The sequence below is a fragment of the Branchiostoma lanceolatum genome, chromosome 16 (genome assembly GCF_035083965.1).
Source record: "Branchiostoma lanceolatum isolate klBraLanc5 chromosome 16, klBraLanc5.hap2, whole genome shotgun sequence".
Classification (NCBI taxonomy): Eukaryota; Metazoa; Chordata; class Leptocardii; order Amphioxiformes; family Branchiostomatidae; genus Branchiostoma; species Branchiostoma lanceolatum.
This window is the reverse complement of record NC_089737.1, coordinates 10,779,778-10,798,213: the sequence shown is the minus strand read 5'-3', so window position 1 is coordinate 10,798,213 and position 18,436 is coordinate 10,779,778. Positions and strand designations below refer to the sequence as shown.

General features: G+C 42.0%; 1 protein-coding gene across 2 annotated transcripts in view; it reads right to left on the bottom strand.

Moving 5' to 3' along the window:
- Positions 1 to 18,436, bottom strand: part of LOC136422045 (dynein axonemal heavy chain 1-like) — a 66,195-nt gene that overhangs the window by 9,009 nt on the left and 38,750 nt on the right. For both annotated transcript variants that reach the window (XM_066409667.1, XM_066409668.1), the window contains 27 exons: positions 17,756 to 17,912; positions 17,106 to 17,292; positions 16,515 to 16,651; positions 16,027 to 16,194; positions 15,285 to 15,424; positions 14,709 to 14,859; positions 14,109 to 14,317; positions 13,490 to 13,664; positions 12,898 to 13,089; positions 12,035 to 12,154; positions 11,414 to 11,590; positions 10,822 to 11,013; positions 9,921 to 10,088; positions 9,349 to 9,525; positions 7,988 to 8,134; positions 7,095 to 7,340; positions 6,573 to 6,722; positions 5,688 to 5,848; positions 4,534 to 4,759; positions 4,084 to 4,194; positions 3,367 to 3,451; positions 2,692 to 2,843; positions 2,084 to 2,200; positions 1,767 to 1,834; positions 989 to 1,148; positions 528 to 686; positions 57 to 188 (listed from right to left, as the gene is read on the bottom strand). In XM_066409667.1, coding sequence (XP_066265764.1) covers positions 57 to 188; positions 528 to 686; positions 989 to 1,148; positions 1,767 to 1,834; positions 2,084 to 2,200; positions 2,692 to 2,843; positions 3,367 to 3,451; positions 4,084 to 4,194; positions 4,534 to 4,759; positions 5,688 to 5,848; positions 6,573 to 6,722; positions 7,095 to 7,340; positions 7,988 to 8,134; positions 9,349 to 9,525; positions 9,921 to 10,088; positions 10,822 to 11,013; positions 11,414 to 11,590; positions 12,035 to 12,154; positions 12,898 to 13,089; positions 13,490 to 13,664; positions 14,109 to 14,317; positions 14,709 to 14,859; positions 15,285 to 15,424; positions 16,027 to 16,194; positions 16,515 to 16,651; positions 17,106 to 17,292; positions 17,756 to 17,912 — 4,264 coding nt within the window. The remainder of the gene's footprint in view (positions 1 to 56; positions 189 to 527; positions 687 to 988; positions 1,149 to 1,766; positions 1,835 to 2,083; positions 2,201 to 2,691; positions 2,844 to 3,366; positions 3,452 to 4,083; positions 4,195 to 4,533; positions 4,760 to 5,687; positions 5,849 to 6,572; positions 6,723 to 7,094; positions 7,341 to 7,987; positions 8,135 to 9,348; positions 9,526 to 9,920; positions 10,089 to 10,821; positions 11,014 to 11,413; positions 11,591 to 12,034; positions 12,155 to 12,897; positions 13,090 to 13,489; positions 13,665 to 14,108; positions 14,318 to 14,708; positions 14,860 to 15,284; positions 15,425 to 16,026; positions 16,195 to 16,514; positions 16,652 to 17,105; positions 17,293 to 17,755; positions 17,913 to 18,436) is intronic.

Below are 18,436 nucleotides of genomic sequence, written 5' to 3'. Positions count from 1 at the left end.
TGTTTAATTATCTTGTTGTATAGTTATTGAACAAAGATTTTAGATAATGAACAAACCTTGTCGGAGTCGATGTTCTCGATGAGCCGCTCCAGCATGGGCATCCAGCTGGGCGAGAGATGGCAGTTCTGGAAGAACACCCACTTCCCGCGCTCCATGGCCGAACGCATCAAGGCTTCAGCACGAGGGCCCTGCAGGGATCAAAGTCAAAGTCAAACTCACGACCTCCCGTATGTAACTGGCCAGCACTCGACCCACTAGGCCCATTGCAGCTACAGGGATGCAGGCATACTTGTAGCTTTAAGATATAATTTCATAGCACGTCCCCGAAATCTAAGCATAAAAGGTCATGTTCACATATCTTTAAAGGTTAATAACCCATATATATATATATGTAGGTACATATAGTTGAAAATTAAGCATAATGGTACTAATTCAGCATGGTAGTCACAAATTATTGAGTGGTGGCCCTTTACGCTAAAATGCACTAGCTAGAACCCTGTAAGGTTGATATAGAGGAAGAATCGCACCTGTCCCTGCCCAAGGGAAATGGAGTTGAGTTTCTTGGAGAATCTCATCTCCTCGGCGAACTTGTAGAGATCCGCCGCGGGGTCCGTGCCCGTTGACAGGACGAAGATGAGCGGCGTGGTGGGCGACGAGTCACGGTACGTCACCGACAGGTCTGCGGTCTGGGGAGATGAATGGATGAATGAGTAAATGAATAAAGGAATGAAAAAAGAAATGTCTATCATACAATGCTATTAGCTTTCTTTCGACACTAAGGTATACACAGGATCAAATTTTTGACCACCACCATTTTTGTACGATTCTTGGTGGCAAATGTGCTTAGATGTTGGCACATCGGCAACCAAATCCGTAGTGTGTTTTTGGCACACATTTAGACAGATCAGCCAAAGAGGCTTGGTGGGCATCACTCCACCGCCAGGTATGCAATACAAACAAACAAAACAAAAAATGCAAGAAGACCCACCTGCGGCTCAATGAACCTCTGTCCGAGCATGTGGGCGACGTAGTCCTGCATGGCGTTGGTCACCATGTCCGACCGCAGGCACTTGATGACCAACATCCGCTGGAACGTGTCCAGCTCGGTCTTCCACGGGCCGGGGAGGTCCTCGCGATGGGGCTCAACGCTAACAAGACAAGTTCAAGACAAAGTAAGGATCTTTAAGGACACAGAGCCAAAAAGAACTTCAAGCTATCTACATCTGGGCTTTACAACCATTCCTCAACAGAGACAGGAGAGACCATAGACTTTCTGCAACATATGATCCATTGCTCACCAAATCATGTGTTCTATCTGCATAACATGACCTTACAGAAGCAGTGGGTTGCTCATTCCTTGATGAAGAATGGAGCTGATCAGTCAAAAATTTGGGTAAGTAAAAAAAAACCTCCAGTCTAGTCTTAGAAATTGCAGTTTAACTTTGACCTAGAAAGACAAGTTCTCAGTTGTGTTACAGGTCTTGAATTGTATTTGACAGCACTTTTTTATGTATAATACCAACTGATTGTACATGTAGGTTGCAGACTTTTTCTTTTACTGCAACAGTACTGTTACAGTTGATATCAGAATTGGAGTGCCATTCAGTTTTTGCATCATTGATGTATAATCTAGAAGATTATTCACGGAAGAAGGAAATGAAAAAGACTAAAGGAAGTAAAGAAAGACAGGAAGGATGAAAAGAAGAAAGAAAGAAGAAAGAAACAAAGAGGAAGAAAAAAGCACAAGGTGTGTTGTACATCCTCACCTGTCAAACATGCTCTTGAAGCCTTCAATATGGTTCGGGAAGTCTTCAGCAAATGCAGCAAACTTGGGCTGTGGAAAAAAGGGAAGATCATTTTTAATACCTATATTTCAATACATTGACCTAAAGCAACATGAATCAAGGCTGAAAAGTTATGTCACTGTCTTTTAACCAAGGGATTACGATATTGATTTTTAAATCTACAGAGTCTGTCTCTGATCGTGATCTCTACTTTCAGAATCTGTAATTTTGACAGATTGCAATTCTGCCCTGACATATATTATACACTTGTCAATACCAGGTTGAGTAAGAAGCCTTACCAGTGCCTGCAGGGTGAGGATGTCTCCCCACGACCGGGCCGACAGCCACTGGGGGGCGGGGTTTGGCAGCTCCTTGGGCACGATGGTTCCACCAGCGAGGAGATATCTCCACTCATCCTATAAAAAACACGTCAAGTGTCTTCAGTCTTTCTTGAATTGCGCAGGCTTCCATAAAATGAATAGAACATACTTTGCATGCGCCGAGTGCACCGCTGTTGAAAATGTGAGTACCAGATTTTGTCGTTGGAACTCGTTGGTTGTTTTGAGGACACCAAACTTTCTCAATTTCTGGTGCATTTTGCATTAAAATGTGTTTCTTGGGTTGTATTGAATACATTTGTAAAAAGATTACAACACAGACTACACTGTGTATTCTGCATCACCCCTGATCCCAGCCCTCCCACGGGTCGATCATTCTTTTCTACACTTAGACTACCAGGCATTCCTACAGGCAGTTGGGCTGGTTACTCTCAAATTAAATATTGAATATGCATGGTAGTATCTTTATGTACAGTTATGTTACATAACGAAGAATATTTACACACATAATCATTACGGTTTATCTGACCAATAAACTATTATGTTACATAACGAAGAATAACACGCACCATGTCGATCTTCCCGTCGTTCATGAGGATGCGCACGCCCAGCAGGAAGGCGAACATCAGCTTGTGCTTCTCAAACAGCGAGCGGCACACGTTGCTGTACAGGCTGAACGTCATGTACTCGTTGATGTTCTCAATACGCTGCTCGATTTTTTCTGTTAAGTCAAGACAACAACACAGAGTCAAGCTGGTGTTAATAAACAACGGACCAATGAAATTTAAAACACACTATTTTAGGTTCATGCTAGACTTTGTTTAAGTAAATACACATAATTTGTCAATCAGGGATTTCCTTTTATGTATTGTACATAAATCTTATCCTAATATGATTGTTGACTTTGGAAAATAATCCACGCTGCAAGTCAGTGTAATGGATTGTAATATTTGCCAACAAATAAACTTTAAATAAAATGAAAATACATAGCTGTCATGCAATATCAGTACGATATCAAGTAAAATCTGAGACAATTTTGTCCTACTAATATCACAAAAAATTATCAACTCCATGCACTGATCTGAGATACACATTGTAATCTCAGATGCGCATGGAGTTGATCATTTTTTGTGATATTAGTAGGACAAAATTACTTTTAATTTTTCCATGCTGCCTAACAAATTTCGCGCCAAACGGATACCTTAGAAAGCTGAATTTTAACAGAAAGGTCATTCCGAGTGTACCTGCTCTTTCAGCGTTGGCGATGCCGTTGAGAAAGATGGAGATAAACCACTCCAGAGAGTACTGGTACATCGGGTCCACATTAGCCTGGGGGCGGGAAGGAGCAACATTATGTACAGCTGTTTCATCATTAATAGTACTTGTACCTAAACAATGTTGTAGAAACAATGAAAACAAGGTCACGTTGATGAAGGTTAGACATCCAGGTAGTAAGATACGCCAAAAATAGTTACTCAAGAAACTGGATCAAATTTTGAAACAGTCAGACGTTTCAGACAGCATCCGCTGTCTTTCGTCAGCGACTAAAAAATAGGACTGGGTCAGATCACATGCTGTAAGCCTATTAAATAACACAACAACCATCATCAAAACAGTAAGTACATGAATGTATACACCTGCAAATAAAACTACTAACTTAAGCAATTATCATAACGATTATCATGGTGATTTAAAAAGCCAATAGATGAATGGTTCATACTAATAATTCTGGGATCAAATCATCATTATTTTAGAGCTATAGTAGCTAAATTACTCTGAAAAAAAAAGATTAATGAATGAATGAAGACCTTTATTGCACATTTCTGCCACACTTGGCTACCTACAGGTCACAACAAAACAAAATAACAAGTTAGTACAATTAACGGGTACAAAAAGAATATGACTATCATTAGATAAATTTTACTTCTCCTCGCTTTTTGGTTAATAGAAATTGTACTGACCAGGTCAGTGACACAGAAGAAGAGGATCTGTGTGCGCACGGCCACAGGGATGTACTGGGACCTGGTCTCATCGATGTCCTTCTCTGTCTGCTCTGCAACAACCACTTTAGCCTGGGGATATGAACACAACATGTCAAAGATGTGCCTTTTATAATTACATCTAATAGTAACAACCAATTAATCACCATTTAGCAATGAAAGTGCATATTGTACATGAACATTGCTATGATGTGTCAAGAAAAGACTGCTTCACAGCTTCTGATTCATAACTCTTACATGTACAATACATTGTCCTGATGAAGATGACAGTCATCAAAAAGTCGGCCTACTTACATGTAAATACTTGGCTGTGAATAAAGAGCTTTGCTATTCAGTCATTCACCAGCCCAATGAAAATTTAGTCACCGATCTTACAATAGAGACTCTTCTTCAAAATCTTGACCCACTGACCTTGATCTCTTGCGACTTGATCTTGGAGGCCTCCAGTGTCTTGATAAGATCCACGTCGTCTACAGGACTTCCTTCCGAAGAGCTGAGTCGGTACAGGATCTTGTCCTCGATCTCCTTCAGCTCCTGTTTCATCTTGGCGTTGGACACAATCAGCTGGTTCTTCGCCTCCTCAAGATCAGGGCGCTCTTCAGCGACCACGATGCCTAGCAGCTGGTCTTCAAGACCACTGGGGAATGAGGTAAAATTTTAGATTAATTTGCTTTGAATTTTTGAAGGTATTTGGGCACATTTTTTGTATACTATATCAGGGCTCGAAATTCAGTTTTGGGAATAGGTGCACTGGTGCACCCAACTTAGAAAATTGGGTGCACCAAAAAATTTTCGGGTGCACCACAAAAAATAAAGTAGAATGTAACTATTGTAAGCAAAACCTAATGACAAATGTTACTGTTCCTCTTCAGGCGCGTTTGGCACGCGATCTCGGCACGCAGTTTTGAAGCTTTCAAAATCGAAATTAACTCAAATTCTAACATCAAAATCTTAAACAAGTACAACAACAAAGATTTTATTATTTTCTTACACTTAGATGTCAAGAATATGCTGTCTACTAGTGTGCAGTGATACCTTTACACATTAAACCGTACAAAAATATTTGGGTGCACCAGTGCACCCACAGTAAAAAAATTAGGTGCACAGCTCCAAAATTGGGTGCACTGGGTGCACATGCACCCAGTATTTCGAGCCCTGTATATATACTATAGTCTTGTAACACTATGCATCTGACAGTATATAAGGTCAAAATCTTTTTTAAAAAAACAGTTAAAGTAACTGTCAGTAAAAGTGTGGTGTCCTAGGCATTCCTGGGCGAATGTTGTGTCTTAGAGAAAGGCACTTAATACGACTTTCCTCACACCACCCAGGTGTGAAAAAAATGGGAAGTAAACTTTGGTTGGGGAGGTAAAAGTCAGAGGAAGGAGAGTGTTGGGCTATGCCATGCCCTAGACACAGTGGATAACATTTTACCCACTGCCCCAATGGCCTCAAAAAAGGCTACAGGACTACATGTAGTTTACCTATAATAGTTTACCTTTAACACTATAAGATATTGTTGCCCGTACCTTGGAGACAACACTATAAGATATTGTTGCCCGTACCTTGGAGACAGAGTGAAGTTGACGAGTGTGACCTTAGCCGACACCTCGGGTGTGTAATGTGGGTTGGGCAGCTTGGTGGTGATGTAGAACTTGAAGTCGTCGTGGTAAGGGATGACAGCATCACCCAGCTTGATCACCGTACTGCCGGACTGCTTAAAGGTCTGAGAAAGGGCGGGAAAAACATTATTCATACATTCATCTGAAGTGCAGCCAGTAGTAGTATCCATCTGAGTAATGCAGTGTCTTTTACTGTGCTTGAGGCACCTCCTCGATCACGGGACCCCCATTGTATGTCCCTCCCAAAAGACAAAAGCAGCTTTAACCAGATGCCTTTCCCCAGATTCGAACAGGGTCTCCCAGTTGCCATTACTCAATTGGAACCAGGCTGCCAGCAATTGAGCAGGGATATTCTTAATATCTATGAAGAAATGGTCTTTTATGCCAACTATAGGCTAAATACTAGAAGTTTGACACCTTTTCTTGCACTTATATAATACATTGGTCTGTGACTGCATGTATGAAAAGTTTTGTGGCTTCAACTCTGGTACAAGTCCTTTTTTTCCACATTAGAAAGCAATGCTGATTGAATTATATGAAGGCCTTTTAAGATTTACCGCATCTGAAATTAGCAAAATAAATGGTTTTATTGTAACTCCTATCATATGTATTACTGTAACAGTTGAATATGTTTTCAGTTCCATTAAGATTTTGATATGGATTATTTTATTGGATCACGTAAGAATCTCAAGACTGCAATTATGTTGGAATTCTATCCATATCCATTCCCTGCTTCCTAACCCCATTACCTGCTTTCTAACCCTATAACCAATACAAATTTGGTGCAAAATAGCTACTTTAGCATTCTGAAGGTTAAAAGAGTCTTACCTGTTTGAGAAGGATGGGTTCCAGAGCAGGATCCATCTCCTCCCCAACGTTCTCCAGCAGACAGGGTTTACCGAACCTCACGGCGTTCTCAAGGCTACGCAGGAAGTCACGGTCAGTCAGCTTCATCACGTCAAGACCGTTGTCCTTTTCCTGAGGAACAGAGTATAGTTTTCTTCATTTAACACACATTTCTTGTGAAAGGGTTTAAAGCAAAAATCTATGAATTAATGCTTACAATAATAAATAAACTTATAGGAGCCACCCAAATAGTACATTGTGTATAATATGATATGTAGTACTCAAACAACAGATTGAAAGAACGGTAACAATAACTTAAAAGTTTCAGAAATGAGTGAAGCTTTGAAGAGCTGTGTTTTGAATGATTTACAATCATGTAGGATATGAAAGGAGGAAAGGAGGGAAAGAGGGATGAGAGGAAAGGAGAAAGAGTTGTTAGGAAGAAAGGAAGCATCTTTCTATCATTGCTAGCTGTAAAGTAACACAAAAAAGTCAAATATTTACCATGTTCTTGACCCATTTGTTGGCCTGGCCCTGTGGGTCGATGAAGAGTGGCCACCGGCGCGAGAACTGCACAACAATACCGTTCTCCACCGACAGGTTGTCACGCGGCAAACCAGCGATCTGCCAGCTGCGAATCTTGACGGGGTCTCCCAGGGTGCTCGTGAGGGACTGTTCCTCAGAGTGAGGCACGCCGTTCTCCTTCAACCCCTTTATCCAGATGTTCAGCAGGTCTAGACGGTACTCACCCTGTGGAGGAGAAATATGTCTCGTAAATCTGTTTTTTACTGTCTCATTTCCATTGGATTTACATGCTTGAACTTGACAGTTTCAAAGAAAGATGCAAGGAGAATTCCCCTATCAAGTGTTGAAAACAAGTCATACAAGAAATGGATGGATCTTCATATTTCCCTAAATATTATCATCACTTCAGAAAGTGATGATAATATTTGAACTTGCACTTTTAAGAGAATTAGGACTTGTGAAATTGGAAGTGAAGTGAAAGTGATCACTTTCAAATCTTCAGTATTATAATTAGGTTTACTCCACCTCAAAAAAATCCAATAACTTTTTAGCTACATGTAAATATAGTACCCCCCATTAACATATTAATCCGCCGGGTTACAAAAATCTGCCACTTTTATGGTAAAAACAGTGGGTTTGAGAGATCTCTAGTAGAGTATCCCCCAGGTATGCACAGTTTAGATATACAGGAGTGCATTATACTGGGGGACGCTGGGTTGGAGATCTGTTTGGACGTATCTTTTCAGGGTGGCGGAGTTATGTACCCTGGTGGAATTATGTAGTAGAATAATTGTTACAAACTTATAAACCATTACAGCTCACATCTTCTTGCTAAGTAATTGAAGGTGATACACATGTAGGTTACTACTCACAGTGAAGACTCCCAGGTACGCAACAGCGCCCGAAGCGGCCAGCACGTCTCCGATGGCGTTATCCACCATCTTATCCAGATACTTCACCGACTCCGCCCAACGGATCTTCTCATCTGCCAGTCCGCCAATCAACTTGTCTGCTCGAACCTACGGACGGGTAACCATGGTTACACAATGATGCTGTACGTAGATGAAGGTTAGACATCCAGGTAATAAGATACGCCAAAAATAGTTACTCAAGCAACTGGATAGAATTTCATCCAGTTGCTTGAGTAACTATTTTTGGCGTAAAATTATGCTTTAACTGAAATTACATTGAATAGACATTTTCTCGTCGGCCAATCCGCCAAACAACTTGTCTGCTCGAATCTATAATTACTGAAGGAAACAATAATAAAAAAATTTAGCTGGGACTGAAATAGTATATTTTGTTGTACATTTATGTGTCAGTCAATAGCAGTGTTTTGTATTTATTTTATTTTGCTGGACTCCTGGAAGAATAGTGAACATTGTGTCACTATGTTCCAAACAACACTTATCAAAAAGTGTAGGGGTGCTTGGTTAAAAATATGTGCCTTGGTGAGGCAACCGTGCTGTTGCGTAAATCATATTAGCCCTGAGATTTTACTCAAGGTCTCTATATTGGGATATCAGTGACAGTTGGTCACATCTCATTCCAGTGGAGATCTGAATCAAATCAAACCAAACAAATCATTTTCTCATCTACCAATCCACTAAGCAGCTTGTGTGCCCGAATCTACAAGAAAGTAAATACAACAAGATTACAAGAGTAAATCAATGATATAATTATATTTACAAAAACTATGATAATCATAGACTTTTCTCAACCTACTCAAATTTACACATTATGGCATTGTCACAAAGTGAAGCTAGAACAGTTACTGAAGCTTCAAGTCTACTATTAGAAAAGAATCATTTTTGGAGAGACCACACTAGTCATGTCAAGAATTCTGAGTAATAAATTGTCACAGTAAGTAAGGAATACACACTGAGCCCCTGTCCAGACAATAACAGGCACAATACCTGCCTGCCCACATAAAGAAATAAATAAATCACGGATATCTTTTTTTGTGTGTACGGTTCTTGGTGGCAAATGTGCTAAATGTTGGCACATCGGCAACCAAATCCAAAGTGTGTTTTTTTGCACACTTTTAGACAGATTAGCCAAAGTGGCTCGGTGGGCGTGTCAAGTGCTTTCCCAAGAGCACAACGTCACGGCTTGGTGAGCATCAAACCCGGGACCTATTAGTTCCGAGTCCAACGCTCTAACCATTGCGACACGCCAATACCACTGAGATTTTCCCTGGCCTTAAGCCGTGTGACTTCTTTAGGTGACTTACCAGTCTCTGTTCGCACTCGTCACACTTCTGCTCGAGCTCCTCCTTCTTGGCCACGCACTCCTCGTACTTAGCCTGGAGGGTAGCGATGCCCTCCTCCACCTCTGCCAGCTGGGCCTTAGCCTTCTCCAGGATGGCCTGGGTCCGGGCTAAGTCTTCCTGCGCACCTGCAAGAGCAGCCTGGGGGGAAGGAGGTTAGGATGAGAAGCAGGTAGGAACTGTAGGAACGTCTTCACTAAATAGCTTTAAGGAACGGTTGTAGTCAGATGTGCAAAAGTTAGGTGTGACAGGCCATTCAGTTTAATATAATAACCAGCTGCTACCGCGCCGCGTGCCTGCAAAGCTGGTGTGTTACGCCGAAAGGCGGTTATACCGGCTATACAGATCTACGGACAAATACAGATATAGGTACAAGTAAAGTGTTCCTCTCCTATGTATTCATTTACTTTGTTCAGCATACTTTAACTATGTGATAATAGATGATTATCATATTAAACTTTAAAAAAGGGCTCTCTTAGAAGGGGGCCTCCTGAAAGCCCACAGTCAACAAGAAGGAGCAGGCCTCTGGCACTTACCCTCTTCGGTGCGACGGACTTGGCCACAAAGTGGTACTTGTGCATGGCGCGCACCCACTGGCAGATGGAGGTGCAGGCCTTGGACACTTTGGCGATGGCAGCGGGCTGGAACTCCTCGTTGTCGATGTACGGCTGGATCAACTTGATGGCGCTGTCTGCGATGTTGTCCTAGGTACAAATACAACATAGTTATCTTTATGTTAGAACTCCCTCCTTTTATATTGGTGCACATGTGTACTGGTCCCCAGGGGTACGGGGGGGATAGTCTGTGGTATACAGAATGAAGTGAATACACAAGTTACAGTCACCAGTAGTGCATGTGCATGTAATCCTTTCGTTCCTAGTGAGAGGAAATTGACCAGTTAACACTTTATTGGAGATTAACTTTCAGTTTCAATATTCAATTCATTGGTAGACTGTTGCATGCAGCCATACAAAAAATGTAGGTGCATTATATCCAATATGGTAACAGACACAAACATGTATATTACTGCAACGGTTCAATACTAATTGTAAAAAGAGTGATTCCAAATACTTGTTGAGTTGATATACGTGTGTTACCTTCAACAACTTTTGATTTGAATTTAATTTATGTTCATTTACCACTTGCTTTCTTGAATTGACTTGAATCATTGTACCAGGTGTGTCCCTTTTTGTGTTGCCACTATATTATGCTCATAGTATTTTGTGTTACTCATTACTGCTATTATTACGATTTATTTCTGAATATCATTATTTACTACTGTACCTCTTCCATTACTCAAGTAACTGTTTATGTATTCTTATGTATGGTGTCTTATAAGCCCGTATAGGCTGGGCGACTTTTGTGGCAGGACACGGAAATAAAACATTCATTCATTCATTCATTCATTCATTCATTCATTCATTCACTTGTTCTCACCTTGTCATATTTGAAGAGGCTCTCCAGGAACTTGCCGGGGTCCTGTAGGAGGGCCTTGCCGGGGTCCCAGTAGTCGTCCACCTTCTTGCCTGGCTGGTCGCCCGCCACCTTTTTGGGTTTGATGCTCTTCATGATGCACACGGCCTCGATCACCATCCGCACACCGCCCGGCGGACGCTGCATGGCACGCACCTAGACAAACAGAGAGATGCTGTTAGAAAGACCTTTCTGTGTCAATCAGATCAAGTACCAGAGTTACACAGGATTGATGTGTAATTCTGCTATGAAGAGCAAAAAAAAAGATTGTACATGGTCTGTCCTTGGTGCTGAACTGGACCTTCGTCATCATAATGTCCTGTCAGGTATAGTAGAGTATACATTTCGCATTGAAATGTGTGTTTTCCCAGGGTTTGAAAGACATAGATAAAATACCATACATTGTATTCCACATCAAACTCGGTCCCAGCCCTCCCGCGGGTCGGATCGCCCTCCGGCCTACAGCCATCTAGCGATCCTATCCGCAGTCGGGCTGCTACCTCGGATGATAAGGAATACACAGTGCTGTATTCTATATGTACAAAATGGCACCCACCTCAATGACGTCGTTCTTGTTGAGAGACTTGAGACTGGCCAGCGCAGCATCCAGAGCTGGCAAGGCCTCGTCCAGGTCCTTCTGAGCGTCGTCGGCGATGGCCTGCGCCTCCTTCGCCTTGGCCGTGGCTTCCGTCTCCTGCTGAACCACTTCCTTACGGGTTTCCTCAGCAACGATCTGTAAACGTTAACAAATTTGCATCAACACACTTGTACTCTTGATTAAGCATTGTAATGACTTACAATATATATAGCAGGCTTTAGCCCAGCAAGTGAGGCTAAAGAAGATCTAAAACATTGTCCAAATGATTTAGAACTTGATCTTGCACTTTGGACAAATGCTTCTAACCTTTTACAGCTTATATCTACAAATTTGACATTTTGTGAAAAACTTCCCCGTCACTGTACAGATCTTAACGACCCCCAGCATTGAAAATCGAACAATCTTGAGATTTTTCCATATACAGTAGTCAGAATCTCAAGATTGTTACAAACAATCTCAAGATTATTCTTAAAAATCTCAAGATTGTTTCAATCAATCTCAAGAGTGTTCCAAACAATCTCTAGATCTTTCAATGTAACCCTTAGTTGAAATTAAAGTTCATTTGTAAGTTCTCCTTACCGTATCCTTGGCGATCTTCTCCATGGTAACAACAGTCTCCTTGGAGGCCTCCTCCAGCAGGGGCTTCATCGTCTCCAGCTCCTCCTGCATCTTGGCCACCTCATCAGCTGTGGCTAGGAGCTGTGAAGCAAAGACGAAGATACGTCAATGAAGGTTAGACATCCAGGTGTTACAATATGCCAAATAACAGTTACTCATAGACAAGCAACTGTATAATATTATGATTTAGGAAATGGTCGGACATTTTTAAGTAGCATCCACTTCTTTTCGTCAGTGACGCTGAGCAAGACTTGTCGAACAGCAGGTTTTAACCAACGGCAAAGATGGTTGGGTTTTTAGGGAGTTGCTGTGGTGTGTTTTATGGTGTTATTTTTCAATGGATTATGTATCAATGAATACATCATCTGCCCACTCTTTGCAGAGTTCCATTTGAATAACATGACGTTTGTTTCCTAAAACAATATGATGATACTGTACATAGTGTCTGTCTTCTCTGTCATGATCAGTGAAAGAATATCTCTTCAGCGAGCTAATTATGAAACTGGTTCGAGATCACTTTGAGTCATGTTTGCCAACACAACAGAAGACCTCATCTCATCCAACCCATTACGAGCTGTTGTCAGGACGATAAGCCATGGTCCACTGTTCATATTACTTGTCAAAAAGAGCCAGGGAATTTCCCTGGTACAATACTGGTACAATGTAGGCATGTGTAGTGTCTGTCTTCTTTGTCAAGACCAGTGAAGGAATTTGAAGCTTTTTGTGAGCTACTGTAAACTTTTTCAAGGTCACTTTCACTGTATAGCCATGGGCGAGGCCCTGCGTAGGAGAATGGTGATGGCAAACCCTCTGAAAGACCTCACCTTATCCAGCCCAGTCTTCATCCTGTTCCTAGCGGTCGTCAGCTCCTGTTTCTTCATCCCCAGCAGTTTGGAGAAGATCCCCAGCAGCTCCAGGTAGCTGGTCGGGGTGACATAGTTGTGTCGTGACAGCTCCGCGAGGTACTGCCCAGACTTCTGTGCCACGGTGAGCTGCATCGCCATGCACATCCGAACCTGTGGGTTGGCAAAACGGCAAACAAGGATGTCATTGTTACATGTAAACCTATTGTGTAAACTGATTCTGTTATCATTCTGTGTACATGATTGTGTGAATTCTTTACGTTTGCACCTGCTAGCAGCGGCACCTACTTGTGGGTAACAGAGCTAGTCAGTTGCCCTGATAAAGGTCACAGACGGCCACCGAAAGATTGGTATTTAACAAAACAATTTGTTGTGTACAAAGAACTTTGTCATCTACCTAAACCTATTGTTCACCTTTTGTACACATTCAGTGAAATAAAAAAGGAAAAAATGTCCTGTATATTTATGTTGTGGTGAAAACATGACTGGACTGATGTTGTGCACATTTTCTTGGACACTTAATTTTTTTATGAGGAAGAAGACCACAACCCACCAGTCCGTCCATGAGGTTCTGATCCGTGCTGTCGATGTCGGGAATCTCCTGCAGGAACGTGTTCGCCACGGACGTCAGGGCGTCCGCAGGCCACTCGCTGAACCAGTCAATCGTGCAGCAGTTCACCAAGGACGGGAACTGACGCAAACGGGCGCGGAACACCTCGCCTATCGGGCTACGGAAGTAGAAGAAGAATGGATTATCTGCATCTGTATCTATATAGCCGGTATAACCACCATTTGGCATAACAAACCTGCTTTCCAGGCACGCAGCGCAGCAGGTTATATTACACTGAACGACCAAATGGCACAAAAATACACCATGCAATCAAAAAAAAGTAAAAAATAGCCTGTGAGTGAACATGCCATCACAAAACATAATTCAAAAACTTTGAGGAAAACTTTAAAAAAGATCTAGAAGCCCTTATATGCCAATATGATATGAATATAGACTAAGTAAAACTCATGTAACAGCCATCTCCTCTATACTTTCCCTCCTTTTTTTTATTCTAGCCGCATCTCTAAACTGTTAATGATTACTAATCATTGACTTACAAAACATGTACAAAATTTATCACATACATGTCTGAGATCAGTTGGAACATTACTAACAGTCATACCTCATACAGAGCACCATGTGAGTGTTGCTCCGGACTCTCTTGGTGTAAGCCTGGTACAGGTTGGTCTTGGTTGGGGGGATCCCGGCATCCTGTACGATGGGCTTCATGGAGGTGTAGATGTTGTCCAGCTCGTCCTGAGCGTAGATGTTTGGTACGTCTCCTGAGTTCAGGATATTGTTGATGTCTTCCAGGAAGGCTTCGCTCTTGATCTGAAGAGAAAAAAGTGTTTTGAAACATCAGCAAGATGTGAATACAGTACCAGGTCTTGCATTTGATTTTATTGCACACTTACACTTCATACTTAGTCTGCATCTTTAACATTAAATTTTATTATATTTCTGAATATTTACCTTAACCCTTGTCCTGCTGGAGTTCTATACCAAAACACGCCCCCACTGCTGGGGTTCCCAGACAACTTTCAAACAAGGGGTACTATGTTGCTTATTTTTAGTTACTTTGCTTTACAGTAACCCCATAAAGGTATATATCATTGGAAAGCTAACAATGCGTACTCTCAAGAAATGTTGCACTCATTTCTTGAGAGTAAACATTGTACTCAAAAATAATACGAATAACAATAGTCTGACTCTCCGGGCTTACCTGTGTGTCTGGGAAGATGAAAACCATAGGCTTGCTCTCCAGGCCTGCTTTCAGCATGATAGACTTCAGGTCCTCCCTCCACTCTGCAGTGCCATAGTTCTTTGACAGCTCAATTTGGAACGGATCATACTCAGCCATGTGGGTTGCCAGCCTAGAACAGAGAAGAAAACCTTGAATCCCCTGCTCACTGCCACACGCACTGATACTTAAATTTTGTATGCTGCTTTAATGCCGTATTGATGCCGACTGGCACTGTGATTTCACAGCAATTATGGCTGTCCAAGTTTCCCTACCCAAACTGTCAACGCAGCAAAGCCTTGAACCAATCAGTTAGAGCAGTGCCACATTGATGCCGTTTTATGCCACAGCAATAAAAGCATTACTACTAAAATAAAATCACTGCGAAAGTTAATGTACTTGCATGACAACATGATTGTGTTCTTCCATTTTGCAACAATGAAACAGCAGTAAGACAAAAACTTTATGATCCAGGGTTGCATCAAGACACAAGTTTTGCATCTTTTGTAGTGCATCAAAGGATACAGGATAAAGCAAACAACGATGACTCAGTTTCACCTGGTGAGACTTTGCCGACCGCTCCCTCCCACACCGAGCAGAAGGGCGTTGCCGAGCGGCTGGCGAATGATCCGGCTGATCCGACACACGTGCTGCGTCGCGTCCATAAACAGTACCAGTCGCATCCGCGCTGTGTTGACCTGGAGAACAAACAATTGGTTATCAGATTTTACAGAATAATGTTAAAGGTGGTCTTGTGCTTAAAGATTCTGGGTTCAAATCTCTAGGCCCCAGTGTTGTGCCCTTAGGGACAGGTACATGTACTTAACACCTTATTTTCTCATTCTAATCACTGACGACAGGTGAAAATGAATAAGTAGCTAAATTGGTTTGGGATGTACCTTTGGATGTACATGTGTGTATATAATGATTGGTTATTACATTCACCCGTTCACCCCTATCAAACGTTATCATGGCTCAGGTATAACAATATCAATACATCTTAGAATAATGCCCAACTTCTGGCATGCTGAATCAGCAAAGATTACAAAACTGTAAGATTGTTTTTGGCGACACCACAGGAGCATTGCCATTTCTTGCTGCACTCCCACTACCAACTGGATTTGAGCTTTAACAGAGTGATGTTTTGGGGGTCCTCGCCCAAAATGGGGGGTGAAAAGGAGGAAAAAGTCACTCTTTTTAACCCACTTTTCACTCCTTGGGTCCAGGTAAAATGGGGTAAGGACCCCAAAAAACATCTGTTTAACCCCAAATCCAGTTGGTAGTGTCCTCTACACCGTACCTGGTTGTAGTCATCGAGGTAGTCCACCATAATCTGCACCATCTTCGGGATGTCGCTGATGTAGTTGTACAGCTTGTTGTCGGAGTTGGGCTGCATGAAGTCACCAAACAACACCGGCAGCTGGGGCACGGCCTCTTCGAACGGCACGCCAAGCTTTGACATCTTCTCCTGTGGGGACAGAACAAATAACACTGCATTGAAAACACTGCATCAAACACCTATCCTTGTACTACCTGTCCTTGTATGTATTTGAATACTTCACCTTTGGGACCCCATTGTAAACACAGCAGGTACTACCTATCAGGTATGATATATGTTTTGTGTATTACTACTACTAGATAGTTTATGTTTGGGACCGCATCTGCTAGCAGCGACACCTACTTGACGTGCATAGCAGAACCAGTCAGAACTGCCCTGAGGAAGGTGACAGACGGTCATCAAACTGCATAGACAGCGTGTCTAAGTTTATACCTGAATCTTTAGCATACCTTTGCAAGATTGTCGAACCATCCGCGATCGGTGTCGTCCACCAGACGGTCCCTGAAGACGCGGCAGCCCTCGTGGTACCAGAGCCGCAGGACCGCCTCCAGGTTCTCCACCTTACCAGGCTCCACCATCAGGATACCTGGGGGCAGGGTGGACAAAGTACAATTACCCCACCTAGCAGAACACTGAGGTATTGCAGCTAAATGTTGCTACATGTATAAGGTAAAGCAGTCATCCTCAATGTTGCCTTTTCAGTCTTGTTATCACAACCTTTTAACCTATCAATAAAAGAGTTATCTAAATTAGGAATAGACCAAAGGATGAGGAGGTGGGAATTGTAAAAATTATGCAAATGTTAAATCGGATGTAAATTTTCTTCACATCAGCAGTTGGGGAAATGTTTTCCTACTTATCAATCATTCTGAAACCTTTTGACATTCCCATAATTGACTCAGTTTCTCTTTTTTCTTTGACATCTTCACTTGGTCTCCACAAGATTCCAACTGGACTTTTCCGTATAAGGCTTGGAAGACGTTTGTTTATTTGTTTGGCTGAAACGTTGTATTCTTCTAGATCTGTTGTGAATGACCTACCCTGGAAGACCTTGGACAAGTCTCTGAGGTTGAAAGTGTAGTGACTCTTGGCCGGGGTTGGGAGGAGCTGAGTGATGATGGTGTTGTACATCTCGATGGTGGCGTCAACAAGTTTCCCGTTGATGTCCTTATCCACACCATGGACCCCATGCATCCACGCTCCCAGGATGGTGGCAAAGATACGCCGCTGTAGAGGGTGATGGGAAAGAAATTCTTGCTTAGAGGACATGATATTTGGTCTAGGTTTCAATTGAGGGAAGAAATGCATAAATCTTGGGTACCCATTAGCCAAGCCACCTTTTTTTCATCTTCTTGGCTCATGTTCAATAGTTCAACAACTTAGGTCCCCGTTTAATCTTAATGCTATGATTTAGAAAAATTGTGTACTATGCAAAAACACAGAAAAATGTGTAAAAAAACAATTGAAAGTCATTGAGTAGAATGCCCTACAAAAAAAAACTCGCACTGTCAAAGTCTGTAGAACACTTTAAAGTTTGGGTAGGCAAGCACTATGACTTCCCCAACTCCACTCACCACCACTTACACAAGGGCAAGACCAGTGCACTCACCTAAGCATAATACTCTGTAAGGGGATTTAATTAGAACTGTAAGGATGTAGATGTACAACTGTGTAGATTGTGGATACCGACCTTACTGAAGTCCTCCATCTCAGTGAAGGTGAGGTAGTTGAAGTGACGCAGCAGACGCGGCGTGATGGGATTTCGCCCGCCGCCGGGAGGACCAATCGCAGAGATGAACGTGATGTCTACCAGGTTGTGGAATGCACCGATCATCTTACGGTCATACCTGGAAAATACACATTGTCATTGTTATATAATTATCTGTCTTCAGGCCTGTCTCCAGCTTTAAAGTTTTGTCCCTCCCACTCATTGTTTGGGAGCCAATGTTATTTATCTCTATTCTTAAACCTGTCATCTTCAGTTTACAAAAATGTATTTTTCTCAATTTCATGACATGAAGTTCAGATTTCAGGGAGGAATGGGGTTCAATTTTTTTCCATCCCAACAAGGAAATTTCCGTCCTGGAATATACTCTGTAAAGTTTGTAAACCTTTCATACCTGTACTCTAAACTTAGCAGTTCAATCACATTCTATCTAAAAAGATTCAAGGATCTCTGTAAGATCAGCCTGTGGTTTTCCATATAAAAAGAATTTTTCATCAACATAAAACCAAAGCAAACTTAGATGCATCTACAGTATCATACTGCATCTTGATATAATCTACTAGAACCCCTACGCACCGGTACCATCCTCTTTATGTAGAGCCAGGTGGTCTTTATGTAGAGGTGGTCACTTGTACAGGTTTGACT